This window comes from Mchenga conophoros, linkage group LG6 (assembly GCF_057382185.1).
Source record: "Mchenga conophoros isolate Kocher_MC1m ecotype Shallow Benthic linkage group LG6, M_conophoros_male_GT1.1, whole genome shotgun sequence".
NCBI lineage: Eukaryota > Metazoa > Chordata > Actinopteri > Cichliformes > Cichlidae > Mchenga > Mchenga conophoros.
Genome location: NC_140531.1, coordinates 5,650,376 through 5,674,397, shown reverse-complemented (window position 1 = coordinate 5,674,397; position 24,022 = coordinate 5,650,376). Strand labels below are relative to the sequence as shown.

General features: G+C 43.3%; 1 protein-coding gene across 5 annotated transcripts in view; it reads left to right on the top strand.

Moving 5' to 3' along the window:
* Positions 1–24,022, top strand: part of LOC146571952 (glutamate receptor 2-like) — a 115,534-nt gene that overhangs the window by 64,740 nt on the left and 26,772 nt on the right. For 2 of the 5 annotated variants that reach the window (XM_085275968.1, XM_085275966.1), the window contains exon 17: positions 18,707–18,821. In XM_085275968.1, the coding sequence (XP_085132094.1) occupies positions 18,707–18,821 (115 nt within the window). Of the gene's footprint in view, positions 1–17,724; positions 17,840–18,706; positions 18,822–24,022 lie in introns of all 5 variants that reach the window. The other 3 variants (XM_085275967.1, XM_085275965.1, XR_014892628.1) reach the window with 2 other exon arrangements.

Below are 24,022 nucleotides of genomic sequence, written 5' to 3'. Positions count from 1 at the left end.
TTGCCAACCAAAAAGTAGAAGAAGAAGCTGTGAGCCAGGAAGGTTGGGGGGTTGGGTGGGGGTGAGTGAGATTCATTGATGCTACAATTCAGCACAGGAAGGGAGGAGGTGAATGAGTGATTCGTTCATGCTACGATTCAGCACAGGAAGGGAGGGGGTGAGTAACTCAAATGTGCTGTTAGCAGAGCGATGCTACTGTGAACTGAGGAGCTATTATCTTGATGTGAGCTTTCTACTCAGGGTGTTTTCTTCCAGTTCAGAGCAGAAATGTTTCTGTTAAGAAACTGGCTGTTGTTTTTTCCCCCCCACAATTTTAATTATAAGCGAAATATATTTCTACTATTGAAATTAGTTTGCTAACAGCAACAGGGATGAGTCAGTGAAGGAGTCAGTTGGGCTTGTGAATCATGATTCACAAGTCAGTAAAGTGATTCTCGAGTATTTTATATCAACTGAAGCCCATGTCCAAAAGATTGTGACAGGGCGCACAGGTAGTAAGAGGTTTTACAGACCTGAGGAAATCACATGATAGGGTGGGGCTAGGTTTCACAATGAGCTCACCCGAAACCTTGGCTGATTGTGACCTACACCTGTTTTCACGCCTTGGCTCATGTGATTAGGTATAGGATCATCAGGGGGTCCTTTTGTCCCTCTTTGGGGGGATACTCCAACAGGGTTTAAATCTGGGACTCTCCACCATTTGACCCTAGAACTGAAGAAGCCTCAGTTGAGAGGTGAAACGTCTTCAAGCAACTTATAGAAGTCCAGACGCTTTTCTTTCCAAGCTCCTTAGACTTTATCCACATTACTGTAGAAGCTGCACCAAGCGGACCACAAATAGTTTTTTTAAACTATCTTTGTGACTTCAACTCTCCTTCAGTACAAAAGGTTTGTTGGTGAGGTCACAGAGATCCTCAGCATATTCAACCTAACTAGGTTCTCGGTTCAGATCAGTTTCAAGTTTTATTGTCATGTACAGATAAACAGTGTAGCCACATTTACCCATAATGAAATTCTTTGGCTTGTGCTCCTCAGCTTTACATGAGCATATAAAAGTGTGCAGTTAAATGAAGAAGAAAATAACAGAAATAACAGTAATAATAATGATAAAGAGAAAAAAGTATTAAATATTTAGAGAATTTGAGACTAGTTTTGGTATTTACAGTTTGTGCAAAACTTGTGCAATGAGCATTTAAGTGGGATTAGTTGAAGTGACAGTGTGTAGAGTCCTGTAATTGTAGTGAGTGTGTAATGGTGTGTATAGAATGTCAGCAGTTCAGAAAAGCCTAATGGCTTGTGGGTAAAAACCGTCTCTGTGTCCGGCAGGCGGGTCTGGATGCTCCTGAACCGCCTGCCGGACAGCAGGAGTGTGAAAAGTCTGTGGCTGGGATCAGAGAGGATCCGCTGCATCTTCCTCATCCTGCGTGACTGGCAGTTCAGTCCTGGTGATGCGCTGTGCTGATCTCACCACCCTCTGCAGATCAGCAGAACTTTATCACCAGATACCAGCTAATTTAACATCAGAAACAACAGTCACATCAAGGCGCTTTATATTTTAAGGTAGACCCTACAATAATACAACATGCTTCAGCTACTCCAAGAGCTGGGCTCTGCTTAGTACCTTTCTCCAGCATCCGACAAGCTAGCCAAGGTCAGCAGACTCCTTCAGCGTGTTGGCTCCCTTTTGGCTCCCTGGTGGCTACAGCCCCATACTTTCCTCAGCAATAGAGATGCACAACATGGTCCATTCAGACTCAGTTTCTCCAGAAATTAAAAGTCTCCTGCACTGGGGAGATCAGAATGAGGTTCCCAGCACACCCTCACTTTATATGTGGATACACCAGTCCTGTCTGGCATCCTCCCCTCCCACCTGATCTGTTCACCACCAGGTGAATGGATCTTTTCACCCAAATGTGCAAGATATGACAGCAGGTCTAATGATACAATTGCAAAATCAATCATCAACCTGCGACTGATGGCATCCTGGTTCCAACTCTTATCACAAACATGGTTTTACTTGATCATAATGTTCATCATGGACAATCTGTGAACCTAGAAGTTTTGTGAGAGAACACCACTCAGGTTCAGATCAATGTGTTGGCTTGGCTGTTCCTCCCAGTCACGCCATGACAGTTTATATGTCACTTTCCTGCCAGGATACTTGTCCGTTTTAGCCACATGCTCTACAAACGCACTCTTTCATAATCAATCGTCTACCAATTGAAAGGTTGGTGGCTCCTCCAGCCTGCATGTTAAAGTATCCTTGTCCAACATTCTGAACCACTGTGAGTTGCCTACAATGTATCTATCGGAATATAAGTGCATAAATGTTAGGTTCAAAAAGTACTTATATTACTGTGTTTGTGAATAGGTGAATGAAGCTTGGAGTTAGAAAGCGCTTTGAGTGCTCAAATTATGTAGGAAAAGACTATATAACGTAGGTGGGAAGTAATGAAGTACAAATACTTTGTTACTGTACATACGTAGAATTTTTAATTATCTGCACTTTACATTATACCGCTTACATTTTCAAAGCGGGCTCATTACTTTTGATTAAACACATTTAATGGAAATTATTATTTCACGTCATTGTAGGCTATCAAACATCAAACCGATTTGAGTCTAAATAGCAAATACATGCAACACAATACTGTTCATGTATTAATCACCAGGGGATATCACATAAAAAGAGATGAAAGAGATAAAACCTTGTGCCATATTCAAGTGTTAATATGGGCTGGCGGCTTTTTGTTTGTTTGTTTTTTTTGTCTATAAATTGCGCTTGTGGTACTTCAGCATCTAGCTACCAGTACAGAAAAGGAGTAAGCATAAAGGATGTAAATGATTACTTTTTTTAAAGTAATCCATGTGATTTCAAATGCTACATTTCTATCAGCTTAACAGACATCAGGAAACACACAAACTGCTGCTATGAGTGCAGTTTGCAGCACAGTGCAAACTGCACCTGGACACTACTCCAACAGAGGTCGATCATCTTGTTAATAATTTTACCTCACTACATATGACTCTGGATACTATAGCTCCTGTGAAAAATAGAGCCTCAAATCAGAAATATTTGACTCTGTGGTATAATTTCCAAACACGTAGCTTAACCTCCTAGGACCTGGCGTCCACATATGTGGACATCACATTTTGGGTTATTTAGACCAAAATACTCAATTTTGCTCTACAAGGGCCTGATATCCACTTACAAGGACATTATACTGCTACTGTTCTATGCTACCTTATTTTTCTTAAAAACAAAAATAAGATTTTTAAAAAATCTGGCAATTCTTTGTTTTTACATTCACTGGGGCCCAATATGCCCAAATATCAAAGAGAAATTAAAAATGCATGCCGTGGAAGAGTTCGGGTCTTAGGAGGTTAAAGCAGATAACTCGTAAGCCGGAGAGGAAATGGCATGTCACAAATGTAGAAGATCATCATTTAGCCTGAAGAAATAGTTTAGTGCTTTATAAGAACATCTTATTATTCATCACTGATTGAGTAAATAAGAACAAACCTAGGTGTCTCATTAGTTACAGAATTGAATTCAAACTCCTGCTCCTCACATACAAGGTCTGTAATAATCAGGCCCCATCTTATCTTAATGACGTTATAGTACCATATCACCCCATTAGAGCACTTTACTCTCACCCTGCAGGCCTACTTGTTGTTCCCAGAGTATTTAAAAGTAGAATAGGAGGCAGAGCCTTCAGCTTTCAGGCCCCTCTCTTCTGTGGAACCAGCTTCCAGTTTGGATTTGGGAGACAGACACTAGCTCTACTTTTAAGATTAGACTTAAAACTTTCCTTTTTGCTTAAGAATATAGATGTTATGCTGCAATAGTTGTAGGCTGCTGGGGGATTCCCATGATGTACTGAGTTTCCTTTCTCACTCACTATGTGTTAATACACCACTCTGCATTGAATCATACTTGTTATTAATCTCTGTCTCTCTTCCACAGCATGTCCTTATCCTGTCTTCCTTCTCTCACTCCAACCAGTCGCAGCAGATGGCCCCGCCCCTCCCTGAGCTTGGTTCTGTCGGAGGTTTCTTCCTGTTAAAAGGGAGTTTTTCCTTCCCACTGTTGCCAAAGTGCTTGCTCATAGGGGGTCATATGATTGTTGGGTTTTTCCTCTGTATATATCAGGGGTCAGCAACCTGCGGCTCTTTAGTCCTTATAGTGCAGCTCCGCGTGGTTTGGGAAAATAAATTAGAAGTATTTAGCTGAAGTGTATTTTACTTATGTTAGTTCTTTTTTACCTTGTAGTTCTAAATTGGAAGATTATTGTGATATTGAAATATAAAAATAAAATTATATTCTTTTATTTTTTCATTGCTCAAAATAAGCTTCACACTCGCAGAAGCCGGTATGCCTGCCGAAACGCCGTGCATTTATCGAGACTTTCAACCCCAGGTAGGCCAATTATGGATCCACATTATGTCAGCAGCTATTCTCCACCATGAACTATGTTAAAAACAAACACAGCTTACGCCTCACAGAGGACAGCTTACAGTCCTGCGTAAAGATGAAAGTCACTTCGTACAGCCCCGATTTGCAGACGCTGTGCGCAGAGGTTCAGGAGCAGAAGTCCCATTATAAACATATCACGGCAGACACGACGATGTTTGCATGAACATGCTTTTCAGCATCTCTTTAACGACCACTTTTCACACACGGTTGTTGACGCATACAGCCGGCTGTAGCTTTTCAGCTCACAGCCCGACACTAGTGATGGGATTTTCGGCTCTTTTTAGAGAACCGGCTCTTTCGTTTCGGCTCACTAAAAAGATCCGGATCTTTCGGCTCCGAACCAGCTCTTCAGGTTGTTTTGTTGCTTTAATTAATTTATTATTAACAACAATATAAAATTATGCACAAAAGGAATTACTAATGGTTCAAGGTTCAAGGTTCTTTATTATTCGTCACATGCATAGTTATACAAGTATAACACACAGTGAAATGTAGCCTGACACGCTCCTCGACATGTGCAAAAATTGGGGGGGGTGTAGAGGAAGAACATTATATATATATACATATATATATATACACATATAGTATATACACTGGGTGAATGTGCAGTAGTAGCAGCAAGCAGGTGAATTCTGTACATTAATATGAATAGACATCTGACTATTTTACAGGATAGACAATATAAACATATTTAAAATTAAAGGAATTGAAATGTACATTGTGCCTTGGTTTAGTGTCTGGAAGAGTCCTGTCTCAGTCAATTATAGATGATGTGAGAGGGCGGGTGTGTGTGTTTAGGGCACGGATGGCTTGGGGATAGAAGCTCCTCTTGAGTCTCTCTGTCCTTGCCCGGAAGATGCGGAACCTTCTACCAGATTGCAGAAGTTGGAACAGTTTGTTGCCAGGATGGGATGGGTCCTTCAGTATCTGCGCTGCTCTAGTCCGGCATCTCCTGGTGTAGGTGTCCTGAAGCGGGGGGAGAGCAATCCTGCAGCAGTGTTCTGCTGTACGGATCACTCTCTGGAGAGCTTTTTGGTCCTTCACACAGCTGTTCCCGAACCACGATGTCATGTTCTGTGTGAGGATGCTCTCCACAGCGCCTGTATAGAAAATCCTGAGGATCTTTGGAGAGACCCTGAACTTCCTCAGTTGTCGTAGGTGATACAGGCGCTGCCTAGCCTTTTTGGTCTGGACCTGAATGTGGGCAGCCCATGTCAGGTCTGAGGAGATGTGGACACCAAGATACTTGAAGGACTGCACTCTCTCCACTGGAGCTCCATTGATGATAATGGGCTTGTAGTCTCTGTGCTGACCCCTTCTGAAGTCCACCACCAGCTCCTTGGTCTTGCTGACGTTCAGCTGGAGGTGGTTGTCCTGGCACCACGATGCCAGATTCTTCACTTCATCCATGTAGGCCGCCTCATTGTTGTTGGAGATGGCACCCAACACCACTGTGTCGTCAGCAAACTTCACAATGGTGTTGGAGCCATGGGTGGCCACACAGTCTGAAGTGTAGAGGGAGTAGAGCAGTGGCGAGAGGACACATCCCTGAGGTGCTCCTGTGTTGATGGTGATGCTGTTGGAGAAGCACCTGCCCACCCTCACCACCTGAGTTCTGCCAGTGAGGAAGTCCAACACCCATGCACACAGACGGCTGTTAAGTCCCAGATCCCTCAGCTTTGTGAACAGTCTGCAGGGCACTATTGTGTTAAACGCTGAACTGTAATCAACAAACAGCATTCGCACATAGTTACCCTGTTTCTTGTCCACGTGGCTGAGAGTGGTGTGTAGGACGTGGGCGATGGCATCCTCTGTGGATCTGTTGGATCTGTAGGCGAACTGCAGCGGATCTGTGGTGTCTGGGATGGAGGAGGAGATGATGTTCTTCAGCAGCCTCTCAAACACCTTCATTACTACCGAGGTCAGTGCAACTGGCCGGTAATCGTTCAGGGATGAGGGTTTGCTGTTCTTGGGCACAGGGATGATGGTGGATCTTTTGAAGCATGTGGGGACCACAGACTTCGCCAGGGACTCGTTGAAGATGTAAGTGAACACACCTGCTAGCTGGTCAGCACAGCAGCGCAGCAGACGGCCGGTGATGCCGTCTGGCCCTGCCGCTTTCCTTGTGTTCACTCTCCTCAGTGCCGCTCGGACGTCATGCTCCGCGATGCTAGTCACCGGTCTCTCGCTGATGACGTCACTGTCCTCGGTAGTCAGGCGGTAGATAGCATTAGCCGCCTGGCTAACCTCGAAACGGGCGTAGAACCGATTCAGCTCGTTGGTGAATGCAGAGTCGACGTTGATCGGCGCAGTGTCCCTGGCTTTGTAGTCCGTAATGGTGCGTAGTCCGTGCCACATACTCCGTGTGTCGCCCTGGTGGAAGCGGGACTCCACACGTTCCCGGTACCTGCGTTTGGCATCTCTCACCGCGCGCCGCACGCCGTATGAGGCTGCTTTGTAGGCGCTCATATCGCCAGTGGCGAGACCCGCGTTGTAGGAGGTGGTCCTGGCGTTTACTGCATGTAAATGTAAAAAAAAGGTGGTTTTATTTATATATGTTTATATATAAATATATGATGATGATGATGATTTTATTAAGCGCTTTTCGCAGACAGGCAATCACAAAGCGCTGTACACAAATATTAAAATATTAAAATAAACAATAAAATCAATAGACATTATATACAATGTAAAAGATCAAATGTAAATAATGTAAAAAAAATAAAATAAAATATGTAGATCAACAAAAGGCTTGTTTGAACAGAAGAGTTTTTAACTGTTTTTTAAAAGAATCCACAGAGTCAAGCAAACGTAATTGTAGTGGTAAACTGTTCCACAGCCTTGGTGCAACAGACTGAAAGGCTCTGTCCCCTTTTGTCTTCAATCGTGTACGGGGAACAACTAAGAGACTCTGAGTCTGTGAGCGGAGATGACGAGCAGTAGTGTATTTTAAAAGAAGCTTGGATAAGTAATCTGGAGCCTGGCCATTTAGTGCTCTGTATGTTAAAACAAGAATTTTAAAGCGAATTCTAAACTCTATTGGGAGCCAATGTAAAGAATATAAGATGGGAGTGATGTGAACACGCTTGGTAGAGCGAGTTAGTAATCTGGCTGCTGCGTTTTGTATTGTCTGGAGGCGAGAGAGAGATGATTTATCCAAGCTAGTAAACAGGGAATTACAGTAATCTAAGCGTGATGACACAAATGCATGAATGAGTTTTTCCAGTTCAGCTGAGGAAACCATATGTCGCAGTTTAGATATGTTTCTTAAATGATAGAAACAGGAACGAGACAAAGATTTTACATGAGAGTCAAGGCCCAGAGAAGAGTCAAATATTACTCCAAGATTTCGAATATTTGACTTGACAGATGGACAGAAAGAGGCAAGAACCTGACTGATTTTAGAATGTAGCTCAGGAGGAGCTATGATCATGGTCTCGGTCTTGTTAGTATTTAGAACAAGGTAGTTGCTTGAAAGCCAATCAGAAACCTGGGTTAAGCACTGGACTAGGGTGGACAGCCTATCCAGCTGATGAGGCTTAAAGGACATATGGAGCTGAATGTCATCAGCATAAAAATGATAAGACAGGTTGCTAAAAGATTGAATGATACTAGCTAAAGGAAGCATATAAAAAGAAAATAGTAATGGACCTAAAACTGAGCCCTGTGGGACACCACAGGTCAGGGCAGCAGTGTTAGAGGAGAACCTATCAGTCCTAACAGAGAAGGTCCTGTCTGATAAGTAGGAAGAAAACCAGTCTAGGGCAGAGCCAGATACACCAGCCAAAACCGCATAAACCCCTGGTATATGCGGTGGCCCCTAGAGACAAAGCACATACAAACTCCAAAACACATTTCTAGCATGAACTGAACTTCCAAAACAGAGCTACCTAGATCACTTAAATTACACAATTGAAAGCATGAAAGCATATGTGTATTGTTTGTGTATTTATACACAAGCATTCATATATAGTCAAATAATTTAAAAAAAAAGTTCATTTACCTGTTATTACCACACACCAAATCCGGTCGTTGGTACTTGCTGGCTTGTGTAGCCACTAGGTAACAAAAGCTCAACACTGCCCCTAGCATCGTGGAGCACTTCTGTTGTGTTTTGTACGTGTTTTGAGTTTTTATGTGCTTCGGAGTTTGTACGTGTTTTGGAGTTTTTACGTGTTTTTACATGTTTTGGAGTTTGTATGTGCTTCAGGGTTTGTACGTGCTTCAGAGTTCGTACGTGATATGAAGTTTGTACGTGCTTTGTCTGTAGGGGCCACCGTAAACATACTTTTATTTATTCACTCCACATAAAATGTGATAAATAAATCATATAATACAAAAATCAATTATTCACATTTCAACTTTTAACTATTTAAATTTTCAGCTTTTTCCTTTTACAAATTTAAAGTGAAACAACACAAAACACTGCAAACCACAACACAATTAAATATAAATTATAATATGAAAACAAAAAGAACATGGACCTGCATGAATAAACTTTCTGAATCCTTTATCATCTGCAACTGAAAATAGCTGTGGATGATTACTATACCTTTCTAATGTGAGGTTGTTGTCCCTGGCTCTCTTTCTCTCTCTCTCCCTCCCGCTCTGTTCCTGTGCTACTCAGTGTAACTACCGCCCCTCCCCCCTCTTCCCAGCGTAAAGCACAAGGCTGGCATGCTGAGTGAAGTGAAAAAAGTGCGAGAGAGAGAGGGTGAGAGAAAGAAAAAAAAAAACCCACGGCTTGCGATAAGGAGCCGGCTCGCATCGTTCACGTCAAAGAGCCGGCTCTAAGAGCCATTTTGTTCGCGACCGACCCATCACTACCCGACACACACCAACCCAACAGCATAGATAGCACAGACATAAATGCGTGATCGGATTGCAGGTGCCGCTCAAGTGAGTCCGCCTCCCCTGCAGCGGCGCTGCAGACCACCCCCGCCACACACATTAACCAGGTAAAATACATATTTAGACAGAATTTTGCAAATGTCTATTTTTCATTTTTTAGTGAAGTTTAGTTTTTTAGTGCTTTTTTTCCCAATTATTTTTTAAAAGTCAGGTCAAGGCCCCAAAAGCCCGAAGGCGATATAACAGTTTTTGTTTGCTACATGGATCATTTTAATTCATGTTGGTGTCTTTCCTTTCGTTATATTTCTTAAAGAGTTCAAAATGTGTTAATTACATAAATAAAATGTAATTTTCTCTGTAGCACTTCATGGATTTCATAAGCAACACACTTTAGTTGTTCAAACAAAGCATAAAGGTAAAAAACAATATATACAGTGTTATCTTCATTTTAGATGTCAAAAAGTATTTGCGGCTCCCAGTGTTTTCTTTTGCGTGGAAACCAGGTCCAAATGGCTCTTTCAGTGTTAAAGGTTGCTGACCCCTGGTATATATTATTGTTGGGTCTACCTTACAATATAAAGCGCTTTGAGGTGACTGTTGTTGTGATTTAGCACTGTATAAATATAATTGAATTGAACTGAGTACTTCAACGTTTACTGTAGTAATTTTTAACACTCGTATATCCATACTTCTACTACGTTTCTGTACGTTTACCACCTCTGCTATCTAGTTATAGAAGACTGAAGGAAAATTTCACTCCTATTGTTTGTTTAGATTGTGGCTAATTGGAACAAAGAAATCCCAATGAGGATATGGGCCTTGAAAATGTTTTAAACAATATGTAAGGAACAGGACTTGAGTATTAGCCAACAGTTGCTAGTTGCTAAGGACTAGGATTTAACACGCTGGACTTATAAGTCAGAACAATGAATTTAGAGATCTTTATAAGGTTTTGAGTTCAGTGTTGAGTGTTAGCATCCGTACATTTCATTTTTTTAAATGAATGCTAAACTTTGCTTAATGGAGCTTTACAGCTTTATTGGATTTCTGTTGTCACTGTATACATCATGGTAGAACCAGAGACACACATTTCATTTCTACAGTTTCTCTTATGAAAAAGTCTTGATTTGAGCTAAATACTGAATTACTTGCCGTATTGAATTGCATGGTCTCTGCTCCTAGCATGGGCATACAGATTTTCTTTCATTTTTTCACTGTTACAGATTAGCAGTGTTAAGTCACTGATGGGCTCTGTTCAGAAACAAAATGTAGGACACTGGTATATACAAAGCATCAAACTTAAAATATATGAATGGCAATACTGACCAATAAGTGATTATATTATTAGTTGCTATAAGTAAGATTTTAGATCACATAACAAACATAGGATTTTAGAAATCTTAAAAAAATATTTACGTTAATCAGTATATGGTGTTTATGATAAACAAGTTACTGTACACGTAGACTTGTCACGTCCTATGACCCTGTGTTTGTGTTTTTGGACTTTTAATTTCTGGTTTTTTTTTTGGTTTTTTTTTTGTTTCCACTTCACTCATTACCTTAGTTTGCCTGTGTTCCATTATGTTGTACTGTTTTTCATGTCGTACTGTGTTACTTTGTATTATGGGGGTTTATCCAGCTATATTCAAATGGATTGCTTTGTTTTAAAACTCTGTCTTTGCATCCTGCATTTGAAGTCCTCATTCCTCACTATCACACTCCACATCATGACAGAAGGGGACTACAAGAAAAAAAGTCCAAAATACAACATAATATATACCTTGCAATACAGAATAGCACATGGGAAAACAGGCAGGCCGGGAAACTGTGGCTCAGGAGGTAGAGCCGGTCATCTACTAGTTGCAAGCTTTGTGGTTCAATCTCTGGCTGCTTCAGTCTGCATGCCAAATGTCCTTTGGCAAGACTATGCATAGATGCAGAGGTGAAAATCTAAACAATGCAAAAACTAAGAAATAAACAGAACTTGAAAGTCCAAGAGTCAGACTCAGCCAGCTGGAGGTTTCTTCCTGTTAAAAGAAAGTTTGTCGCTCTTTGGCGACAGTTGGAGGATAAAGTCTGATGGATCTTATGTCTTGCTTCAAGTTTCAAGCATGACTGTTAGTGTAGGTAGGGTTAGGAAAACAAATTATATTTACATTATATTTATATTGTAAAGTAATGTCTACTTTACAATATAAAGCACCTTGAGGTGACTGTTGTTGTTATTTGGCCCTGTATAAATAAAACTGAATTGTATAAATTGAAAACACAAACACTGGTCATAGGTCATTCCCATATTCTGCTTCCACGATGGAAGTTATATGTCAGTGGGATTTAGGAGATCCTCAAAGTATTACTTTCAGCACCAAACCATATCATCAGTGAAGTCAGCAGTGCTCCAGCTGCACTGTACACTATGTAAATATGTGTAGAGTGTGGCTTTCTCCTCCTAAGTTGCCTGACGTAACCAGAATCACTTCAAGGCTGACAGTCTCATTCTATGGCCTCAATGAATTCTTCCCACACCCAAGATTTTGTTTGAGCCCAAGTGCATTTTGGCTGCTGATACTTGTCAGCTGTTTTCAGTCACACAAACTAACCAAGCCCAATAACACTGCTTTTCAGGTAGATTGCTCCCTTCACAACCGCTTTCCACCATCTAGTTTGGGGATTGCTACTATGACAAGGTCAAGGTCAAGTTTTTTTTTATATAGGCACAAACCACATTGCAGCTACAGCTCTGCACAACAGTGGAAGTGCAGAACATAGTGTCCCCAGCCTTCATTGGAATGCTGTCAAAGCTCTGGGGGTTAAAGATCTCACAGGCCAGGGCTTCTGCCAGAAGCTCCCAGTCCACGCTCACTATACGTTTGGTCATGCCAGGCATGTCTACCATCCTCCCCTGCCACCTAATCCAACCTACCACTAGGTGGCAATTGATTGACAGTTCAGTTCCCCACTGCACCCACGTGTCCAGAGCCCATTGTTGCAGATATGATGATACAATTACAAAATCAATCATTGAGCGATCTAGGATGTACCCAAGTACCCAACCAGGTGGGGTACTGGCAGCTGCCCCACCTGGTTGGATGACTCCAAGACTTCTTTGCACTTTGAATATCATTCAGCACAGCTCAGATGAGACCTCCCTGTTGCCTCAGTCCCTGACTACCGCTGCACCAAACCCCTATTATGCCTCGTGCAGATAGCGAGCACACAAGAGAACAGGCCAACGTTCCCACATAGCAAAATTGGTATGGCCCGGATCTGGCCCACACAATGTGCTTACACATGGCCCACATACTGCAAAGAATGATGGCCCTTTGGTGGCCCAGATCAGGTTTGCCAGAGGTGGCCCACACATGGGCCTGCACAAGGCCAGTTGCAGACACACACACCCCAGATGTCAGCCTGATGTGTACCTTAATCAAGCCATGTAATAACAACGTGTGCCGGAACATAATAGTGCAAAAGTAACATGACAAAACTCAGACAGTGAATGGACTGATTCTTATATAGCACTTTTCTACTCTCATGGATTACTCAAAGTGCTCTATACAACATGCCACATTCACCCAATCACACACTTTCTTTAAACGGAGTGATTCCTAACTACATTTATACTCCTGACATGCAGGCTGGAGAAGCCAGGGATTCAACCAATAACCCTTTGATTAGTAGGTGATCTGCTCTACCTCCTGAGCTACAACCACCCAGTAATAAGCATGAGTAAACCTCACTAGGTTTTGGCTAAAGTGTACACTCACAAACCTGTCAAACCTGCATTTGAAACATTGGCTACCATAGCAGTATAGTATTGTAACATGTCATTTGGGTCTTCTAACTAAAACAGGAAAATAGGAACATAAATAGTGCCATCATTGCCAGACCTTGCCCACATCTGGTTGACAGACACCCTGCCATGACACTAGTCAGTCAGAAGTGCCAGATCCGGGCCGGACCTGTTTTCTATGAGCCTGGGCCACATAAACCAAACCACAATTGGGACAGATGTGGCATGCCATCACATAAACAGTGCCATCTACGCCGGGCCTGGCCCATATCTGGATGACATACCACTTACCATGCCAGAAGTCAGCCAGCAGTGCTGGCTTGATACCAGATCCAGGCCAAACCTGTCTGCTATGTGGGTTATCTCTTTGGGTTGCCACGGCCACCAGGCATTCTCCTTTAAGTTCCCTCCCCAGGTCTACTGGCTTCTGTGAGACTGTGCGAAATAGCTTGTTTTTCCCTTAAAAATAATTCTAGGTTCCCTTAAGGTGGTTTTTCTGTAACATGCAATAGGATTGTAGCTCAAGCCCTAAATCATTAACACCTTGTCCAATGACGCGGTCACTTCCATTAGTACAAAAGATAAATTACAGATCAGGGAATGTTCTTTATAATAGACCTGGCAGGTTCATTGATTATTTGAGATATATTTTAATTAGTGTTTACTGGTTCAGTATCTTGCCAAAGGACATTTTGATATGCTGACTGGAAATGCCAGGGTGCAAACAACCTACCTCGGAATTACCAGATGACCTTTTCTTCCTGTTAGCCATAGCTGCTTATGCTATTGGCTTTAATCCTCTTCTGCCTCATCACTTGCACAAATGTATATATTAATAATTCCTTCTCTGTATCCTTTCAGACTCATTCCTCCCTTCACCGCAATAGTCACAGTTTAGATTCTCAACTTCATACTCCTACTTTATCAGCTGTCTTCAGACATTCTTTCCTCCTCTCCTTGACTGTTGCTTCATAGTTTCTACCAGTACCCTCTTTATTAACAGTGCTGCTGGTGGCAACCAGTGCCTTGAATGATCTGGTAATCTAATCCAAGATCTATATATTTTTTTTTAAATGGGACTGTTTTTGTATCAGGATGGAAATATAGCATACATACAGGCTTAGAACCACCAAAACTGAACAAGCCTGTACAATTCCAGTTGGTAGAAAATATTTTAAAATGGCACTACCATTAAATGCAAATATGATTAAAAGGGACTCAAGACCAAGCATCAGTATGAGATGACACTGACAATGTGTGTGCAATCAGCTCCTAGTCTGGTTATGTGGAACATTATTATAGAGTAGGTACTAGTTTATTATAATAAAGGTATGCTGGTTTATAATGGATATTTATAATTGGAATTTGAGCAACTCACCATTCTAAATATATTTCATATCATTCTAAGGTATGCCATAATCAGTGTTGGGGAGTAACGGAATACATGTACTGCCGTTACGTATTTAGAATACAAAATATGAGTAACTGTATTCCGTTACAGTTACCATTTAAAAAGGTGGTATTCAGAATACAGTTACTTTGTTGAAATAAATGGATTACACTGCGGTACTTTCCTGTTTCATTTTGTCGCGGGTCAGGACTGTTTGGGTTTTGTTTGACAGCTACGTTCTTTTGTTCCAGGCGGCAGCGTTACGGTTGCCATGGTTACAGGGCGACGCTCTCTCTCTCTCTGCGACTGTGTGTTTCCTGGGTGAGAGAGCGCCTTTTAGTTGTTGTTGTTGTTGTTGTGCTAAGCTAACAGGCAGAATGCTACAAGCATAGCTCTAAAGAATGTAGCATCATGTTCAGTGTAGTCCGTGCTGCAGGGAGAATGGACTGCCATACACGTTATGGGTCTGTGAGCGCTAGGAGGGAGAAAAAGGGGAGTGGAAAGGTACGAGCAGTCATCGAGCAAAAACGGGAGCTGGAAGCATGTAAATATAATAATAACCACTGCAGCCAAGAAGAGTGCCTAACGAGCCCAGTTGTAAGTAAGGTATTAAGACTCGACTGTACACTGTGTTCGTGTTTTCCTTCGAAAACAACAAGTTCCGTTGGAGCAGCCTTTCAACGCCTCTCTCTGTCTGTCGCAAGAAAAGTTGACCCACACAACAAAGTAGAGCTATTTTTCGGCTACCAGCCGACAGGGACCCCGCCGTATTATGCTGGGCTTACACTGTGCGATTTTTTCAGTCGCGCGATTGAGCTCCTGCTCAAACTGTACGATTGACTCGCAGGGGTTAGAAGTTCATAGGTCACGATGCAGGGTCTCACACTATACGGCCCGATGCTCTGATGCGACCTGAGTGCTCACACTGTGCGTCCATAAAAATGAAGGTTATAACAGAAATTCTGTCGCTCGCTCTCCCTCTCCGTCTTTCACTCACACAGACACACCACCACCATCAACTTTGCTAAATTGCTAATGAAAAACATTGGTCAGGCAGCTGTGATTGAGCAGCAGTGTCGATCCAACTATTTTCAAGGTTGTTGTGGTCGTGATAATTTTGTGAGGCCACATCGAAAGGGCTCGGATGGTTCTACAGGTTGTGCCTCCATCGCTTGTGTCCAGATCACACGCTGCACTGCCGTGCTACGCCGTCTTTTTCGCTGACATTTGTGTTTGCGCGTGCGCAGTGTGGCAAACTGCGGTGACACCCTCACGACCAAGCGATTGATGATCGGGAGCTGGTCGTGAGGTGTCAATCGCTTCTCGTTACCCCACGTATACTACACGATGCACGACGCACGATGAAGGCCAAAATCGGGCCGATCGCCAAAACGATCGCACGACTCAAAAATCGGCTCAAAATGGGCCAAAAATCGCACAGTGTGAGCCCAGCATTAGTCAGAGGTCCCTTTACTACAGTTCGGAGTCACGGACCTTCAGTAATAGTAATAAATCACACAGCAATAGTACATTCACGTTGTTGTAAAAAGCATGATAATATTGTAGCGGGTCAGGGCTGTTCGGGGTTCTGCTTGTACAGTTATGTTTTGTGTATGTTGCCATGGTGACGGGTGACGCCCTCTCGCTGCGACGGTGTGTCCTTCCGGGGTCAGAGGGCGCCCTATGTGTGTTGTGGTTGCCGCGCTGAGCAGTTAGCTAGTGGCAGTGTGTTCTTCTGCAAATGTAATAAACGGCTGTGCTCCCTGGCTAGCTCACGGGAAGCAAGACCAAACGATACCTCCGTCTCCTCCTTGTCTGAACTCGCCACAATATATTAAGTAATCCAAAGTATTCAGAATACGTTACTGTCATTGAGTAACGTAACGGAATACGTTACAGAATACATTTTGGGGCATGTATTCTGTATTCTGTAATGGAATACATTTTAAAAGTAACCTTCCCAACACTGGCCATAATACCCATAAAGTATTACTGGTAGTTTGCAAAGGCATTAACCTAGCCCTTGACATATGTCTTACCAAATTACAAAACCTCTCACTTTCACTTTTCCAGCTACTCCGAGTTTAATTATGCAATCATTTTTCATTGCTGTAACTTTTACAAAAAATCTAAAAAATGACCTAATCATTGCCATTTACTAGAATCACCCTGAAAGCTATCTCAAGTGTGAATGTTATGTTCAGATTCACACTTTTTACATAGGTGTAGATAGAGAAATCGAAAAAATTTGATGAATGATTGCAGTTGTATAAATGGGCAGGATTTGGCAGCAGTTTATTAAAAATAAAAGCTATTTAAAAAGTGCTAAATTCTACACTGGAGGTTTGAGTGACAGTCTATTTCATCCTCCGTAACACACTGCTAACACCTAATATACTGAGATATCAGGGGCACTCTACTTACTTTAATTACAGAGCAAGAACAACTGGGGGGTTTTTTTAGGGTGGAATAATTGTACGGCATATATCTTCAATTACTTAAAAAAACAAGAATTGGATGCACAAGTAAAAAAATTTATTTTTTATAATCCACATGGTCAAAGGTTTACATGCGGACTCAAAACTATACAAACACTATCTTAACCCTCTGAAGTCAATAGATGTGATTTAAGAGGACCTGGCAGGAAGACAAAGCACTGCTCACTCAACTTGTATCAAAAGTGGGGCTCAAGAGACTGGTACTTTTAAATCCTAACAGTGCAGTGATGTAGATTTTAAGCCCCACACTACAAAAACATATTGAAGCCAACAAATAACCTTGCACACATTCAGTGTTATCTTTTCAAGTAATCTTTATAGATATTTGAGATTCAGGTACTGTATCTAAAACTGTTTTAGTTTGATATATACATATATAAAAGTCCCAAATTACTATGGCATTCATCTCAGTGATGAATGTAAACTTTTGACAACTGTATGAGAACCAAAAATCCATCTCTGTGTATCTCTGTTTTATAACGACAAATATAAATTTGACATACCACACAACATTCTGATTTCGATGAGTGTAGCCACCAAAACACCATATTATATAAATATTACTTCAAGATAACTGTTATGAGAAAATCGATTTCCTTTTATCTCTATTGTGTTTACAGTAATTATTATTATTTACATCCTATTAACATGCATATCAGCAGGAGGACAGACACTGGCAAGAGTTGAACTGCTAACAGCCACTGTGTTCATGTAGAAATGCGGTGAACCTGGCGGTGTTAAAGTTGAACGAGCAGGGGCTGCTGGACAAACTGAAAAACAAGTGGTGGTATGACAAGGGAGAATGCGGCAGCGGAGGAGGGGAGAGCAAGGTTAATACACACACACACACATACACTACAGCACACAACACACAGGTGACACTGGGTTATTAAATGTAAAAAGTGTAAAGAAGAAACAGAGTTACAATGCCACATGTGACATCAAACACTAGTAGCTAGCTGTAACCCCCTACAGAAATTGAAGAACAAAGAAAAACAAATACGCTAGAACTACTAGATTTAGCAGATGCAATAAGGAACCAGAACATGTAGCATTGTAGTCTGTAATGCTTCTTTTGCTGATATGTTGCCCCTGTTTGGTTGAGGTCAGGTTCAGAGCACACTTGCAGGCAGATGAGGACTTACAGATCAGGGTCAGGTGACCTCACACCAGATGGTAGCAACAGTGCAGGAGAAGAGCTGTCGATAAAGAGTTTGTGCAACTGCCCAAACTCTATTTATCAATGGCTCTGCCCTGGAGGAGTACTGCTACTGAAAAAGCAGAAAGCCTTTTCGCTGAGCACATCTCATTCTCTGTCTCCAGGGCCAAGCAGAGAGGCCCTGACAACACAAGATTTTCTTTAAGCAGCTTTGCCAAATTAAACAAGATTATTCCACAGAGTCTTTACAGACTTCCTGTTCATGGTCATGTCTAAATACTTTTAGTATTTAATATTTGACAATCAACAGACAGTGAACTTGCTAAAAGGTGTCTCATACAAAATAAAGAAAGCCATTAGACGATCTTTACATTGAAAGTAATCTTTTCAAATACTGCAATGAAAGTTTTAATGATGAATAATTAGTAGCACATGAGGGACCTGTCTTGGTGGCTAGACCAGAGTTTGAGAACCGCTGCCTCATTAATAACATAAGATAACATTGATAATGATGTTATTTATGTTATTCCCATTGAAGAGTGCCAGTAAACCTTGCCGTATTGAAACTGAATGAGCAAGGGACCCTAGACAAGATGAAAAACAAGTGGTGGTACGATAAAGGAGAATGTGGCTTCAAGGACTCCACAAATAAGGTTAGTTTTATGTCTGTGGGTCAGTCAAACACACTGTCTGTTCACACATTCAATATACACGGTAAGACTCCACAGTAGTTAGTATGGATTACTTGCAGCTTTAGGTAATGTCAAGAACAGAGACAGTTCAACAATATTCACATGTATAATGCTAACCAAAAAGTGTATTAACAGACCTTTTCTGCCCATTGAGGAAGGAACTATCTTTGAAACAAAATTTATAGGTATCAAGGAAAAGATCTGTCACTGAGGCGCTACCAGTTTGTTGTTAATCTCCTACTCCACCCTTCCCTCACTTGCAAGACATCAAAATACTCCTCCACGCAGCAACTCATTCCTAACCCATAGTGGGCAGTCCATCTATTTCCAGATGAAAATCATGACATCAGACTTGGAGGTACATCCCGATGGACACTGTCAAATGCCTTTTCAAGTCCACAAAACACATTGTTGTGTCCTTGGGCAAGACACTTCACCCGTTGCCTACTGGTGGTGGTCAGAGGGCCCGGTGGCAGCCTCGCCTCTGTCAGTGCACCCCAGGGTTGCTGTGGCTACAATGTAGCTTGCCATCACCAGTGTGTGAATGTGTGTGTGAATGGGTGGATGACTGAATGTGTGAAGCGCTTTGGGGTCCTTAGGGACTAGTAAAGCGCTATACAAATACAGGCCATTTTATTTTCCCTTTTTATTGCCGTGACACACACAGTTTCTTTGTCGTTTTTCCCGGCTCAGCACCTATGCGTGCAGCTTTCCAGCTGGAAAAGAGAGCTCATTGACTAAAACACCACACACCTGTGCCACCCCTCTCCTGCAGCTGAGCCATGGACCACACCTCCGCCACACACCACCACCGCCCAACTGAGGCTGGGGAGCCATCCGGCTGAACCATCAGGCACTCCTTTTCCTTCCAGCTGATGTAGGGTACGGGCCGGTCGACCCTCCTTGCCTGCTGGGACAAAACGGCCCCCAGCGCTCTGTTTGAGGCATCAGTCTGCAGAAGAAAAGGGATAGAAAAGTTTGGAGTGTGGAGCAGTGGCTCCCCACAGAGATATTTTTTCACCTGCACAAACGCCTAGCACAGCCGTGTCCACTGGACCAGATCTTGAGCACCCTTTCGGGTGAGATTAGTCAAGAGGCTGGTCAGGTCAAAAAACCCGGGCACAAACCAGTGATAGTAACCTGTCAGCCCCAGGAACCGTCTCACTTCTTTTTTTGTCTTGGGGCGCAGGCAGGGTGCAGTAGCTGCTGTCTTTTCCGCCTGTGGACGCACCTGCCTGGCTCCCATGTGGTACCCCAGATACTGTACCTCCCTCTGTCCAACTGCACACTTCTTCGGGTTGGCTGTGAGTCCCACCTGCCTCAGGGACTCCAGGACCACTGCCACCCACTGCACATGCTCCGCCCAGGTGTCACTGTAGATGATAACATCATCCAGGTAGGCGGCAGCATTGCAGCGTGCAGCCACAGCACCCAGTCCATGAGGTGCTGATATGTGGCCGGGGCCCAAACAAGCCAAAAAGAAGTGTACCGAACTGGCAAAAACCAGTTTGCCTCTTATCTGCAGATAAGAGAAACTGTGAGTAGCCCTTGGTTAAATTCAGTGTCATGAAAAAACGGGCCGTGCCCAACTGGTCCAGGGGCTCGTCAACCCAGGGGATGGGTTAAGGATCAAAGCATGACACTTTATTCATCTTTTGATAGTCAACACAGAACCATATAGACCCATCTTTCTTCACTACAAGAACTATGAGGCTACAACAGGTGCTGTTTGGCTTTTCTATTACTCCCATTTTTAGCATTTCAGCCAATTCCATCTGAACAATTTGTCTTTTATGTTCAGGAAGCCTGTAGGGTCATGAATGCACTGTCACGCCAGGTTGTGTTTCAAAATGATGCTTGATGAGAGACGTACAGCTGGTCAGGGGGAGAACATGTCTGCAAAGCACTGGTGCAATGTGGCAACATCAGCTCTCTGGGCCTGTATGAGATGGTCGTTGCAATGGAGGGAGGTGGGAATGGTGCAATTTGGTACTTCCTGCCCCAACTTATCTCTCTCCTTGACCCGGCTCACCAGAGACGCAGTTTCAGTCTCTCTCCATGCTTTAAGGAGGTTGAGATGACAAATCTGTGTGGCCCCCTCTCTGTCCAACCGCGAGACCTCATAGTCAACGTTCCCCATTCGCTGTGTGACCACAAAGGGCCCTTACCACTTGGTGAGTAGTTTAGAGCTAGAAGAAGGTAGTAATACAAGCACTTTGTCTCCCTGGTGAAAATTGCCTGGCCACTCTGTTATACAGATGCTGCTGACGTTGCTGGACCTTCCTCCCAGCTTTCATTAATTAGGTTGAGCACCCCACACGGCTTCCTGGCAAACAGTAGTTCAAAGGGAGAAAATCCCATGGTGGCCTGGGGCACCTCCCGCACTGCAAATAGCAGACGGTCTAACCAGTGATCCCAATTGTGTTCATCCTCATGTATGAACTTCAGAATCATGGACTTTAAAGTCTTATTCAGCCACTCCACCAGCCCATCAGTCTGAGGGTGGTAGACGCTTTTCTGAATAGATTTAATGCCCCATGATTTGTACAGTTTCTTCAGTGTGCAAGACATGAACCACATGCCTTGGTCAGTCAGTATTTCTTTCGGAATACGGACTCGGGAGATGACCTGAAACAGTGCCTGCACCACACTCTTTGCAGTGATGGTTTGCAACGACACTGTTTCTGGGTGTTTCTGGCATTGCATAATCAACTAGAACCAATACAATGTGATAGCCACTTGCACTCCGGTGAAATGGCCCGATGAGGTCCATGCCAATACTTTCAAATGGGACCTCCAACAATGGTAGGGGTTCGCAAAGTCACTTTTGGTATGGCTGGCTGGTTAATGAGTTGGTATTCCGGACAAGATGCGCACCAGCGGTGCACATCCTCTCGGATACCTGGCCCATAAAATTGGGTCATAATTTGCTCCAGAGTCTTGTCAAATCCCATATGCCCTGTCTTAGGGTTATAGTGAGCTGCCTGGAAAATCATTTCTCGGCGGCTTTGTGGTACCAACAACTGGGTGTGTGTCTCCTCCGTGCGAGTGTCACGACTCACTCGATATAGCCTGTCTTCTAACAATAAACAATGTCCCGCCCTCCATGGCTAGGGTGCAGCGCCAGCCCCTTCCGGGCCCTGGGAAGGCAGAATGGAGAGAAAGAGGTTACTGGGGTGCAGTGTAGGGGGCCCTCCACTGGAGCAGTTGCTGGAACCCATCGCCTCAGCACTGTCACAGGGGCCTGTGTCCCTGTTGGCTGTCTGGCCCCTCCGCTCTGGCTGCCAGCAAAATGGACAGCCACCCCCACACTCGCGGACTGGTGGCAATGCACCCACCGCTATGTGTCTGCAGACAGCCCTTTTCCATGGACTGCTCCTGCACAACTTTCCCTAGCATGTGGGCCTCCCCTTCTGGACTTCCCGGGCTGTAGCCACCTCGCCGACGCATCATGCAGGTTCCAGGCCCAGGCAAACGGTTGCTCCTCCTCCGTCATCCGGCAGGCCTGGAATCTGCAGTGGCTGCACAGGTGGCATGGCTTGCGGGTCCGACATGGCAACAGGGTTTTTGGCACCAGTGTGAAAATGGACCAAAAGTGGACACACTGTTTATTATTTTTATTTTCCCTTTTTATTGCTGTGACACACACTGCTGACAATTTCTTTGTTGTTATTCTGGCTCGGCACCCATGGGCGCAGCTTTACAGCTGCACTCTGACACACCTCTCCACTCTCTGCTCCGGCTTCACTAAATCACACAGGAAGAGAGAAAGAGCTCAATAACTAAAATAAAACACACCTGTGCCACCAACCTCCCTGTCACTGCCCCTTGAGCTCACTGCTCCACCCCTCCCCTGCAGCTGAGCCATGGACCACACTTCTGCATGTATTCTGTTTAATTGGGCAAATTCCCATGTCTGCTGCAATTTCCACAAGAGGAGAACTGCTCTGATGTTCCACAACCAGAAAGCTGAGAAGTTGATACCCCTTGAAGTTTTACCACAACTACCAGTCCCTTTTCTTAAAAAGAGGAACCATCACTCTAGTTTGCCAATCCAGAGGTACCACCCCAGACCTTCACAGTGTTAAAGAGGCATATCAACCAACTCTGGGCCAAAATGGCAAGAGCCTTGAGGAACACAGAGTGAACAGATTGGTTGTGGTCTCTCTGGGTGCAGGGCCCAAGTGATGTGCAAGTTGTTCCCCTCATCCACCAATTACCTTATGACAATAGTTCCCGACAGCTGCTTTAGCCTTAGATGAATAATACTGTCCATTCAAACACTGTACCCAGCCTGCCTTGGAATGCTGCTGTGGGAGTTGAAGATCTCACAGATCTGGGTTGTAGCCAGCTCACTCAGTGTATTTTATTGTGCAGCTGATGTGTCTGGCTTCTTCCCCCGCTACGTGATCCAACTGACTACCAGATACTAAACAGTTACAGGTTCAGCTCCTCTCTTCATCCAAGTGTTCAATACATATAGCTGGTTTTAGAACCTAAGATGTACAAGTTACGTGATTAGGTGAGTCCAACTCAACCTCATGTCTCTCTCAACTTCATGGACAAGCTCAAGGTCCTTCCCCTTTAAAGAGGTCAGATTCCATGTCCCTGTAGCCAAATTTGAAAGCTAAATTTCAGAACATCAGGGCCTCTACTTTCCCAACACCCCAGCCATTACCATACATACCATACATTGCAGGCTCTTTGTTCTCAGGCTCTTGCCCTCGCTCCACTGTGGAGCTCAAGAAAGGTAACTTGGGCCCTTGGTTTTTCAATCATCATAAGACTGTTCTGAATTGCTCTTAGTCTAGCCTCTCACCCAGGATCCTACGAGGTGCCATCGGCCCTAGAAACATAGCTTCCAGGATCACTAGGGCATACAAACCTCTCCAACATGGTAACGTAAAAAAATCAAAGGAGGGGGTGACAGATAAAATTTATTTCTGTTATCATTATTTAGTATTGTGAAGCTTGTCCCAGTTCCTGACCTTTTTGACACCAAGGTTGCAATAATCACTTTGAAATATTCTAATAATCTGAGATCCTGACTTTTTGATTTTCATTAACTTGAGGCCATAATCATTGAAAATAAAACAAAAAAGGCTTGAAATGTTTCTTATATGCAGAGATACAGAATGATTAAGGTTGAAGACAGTGTTCTA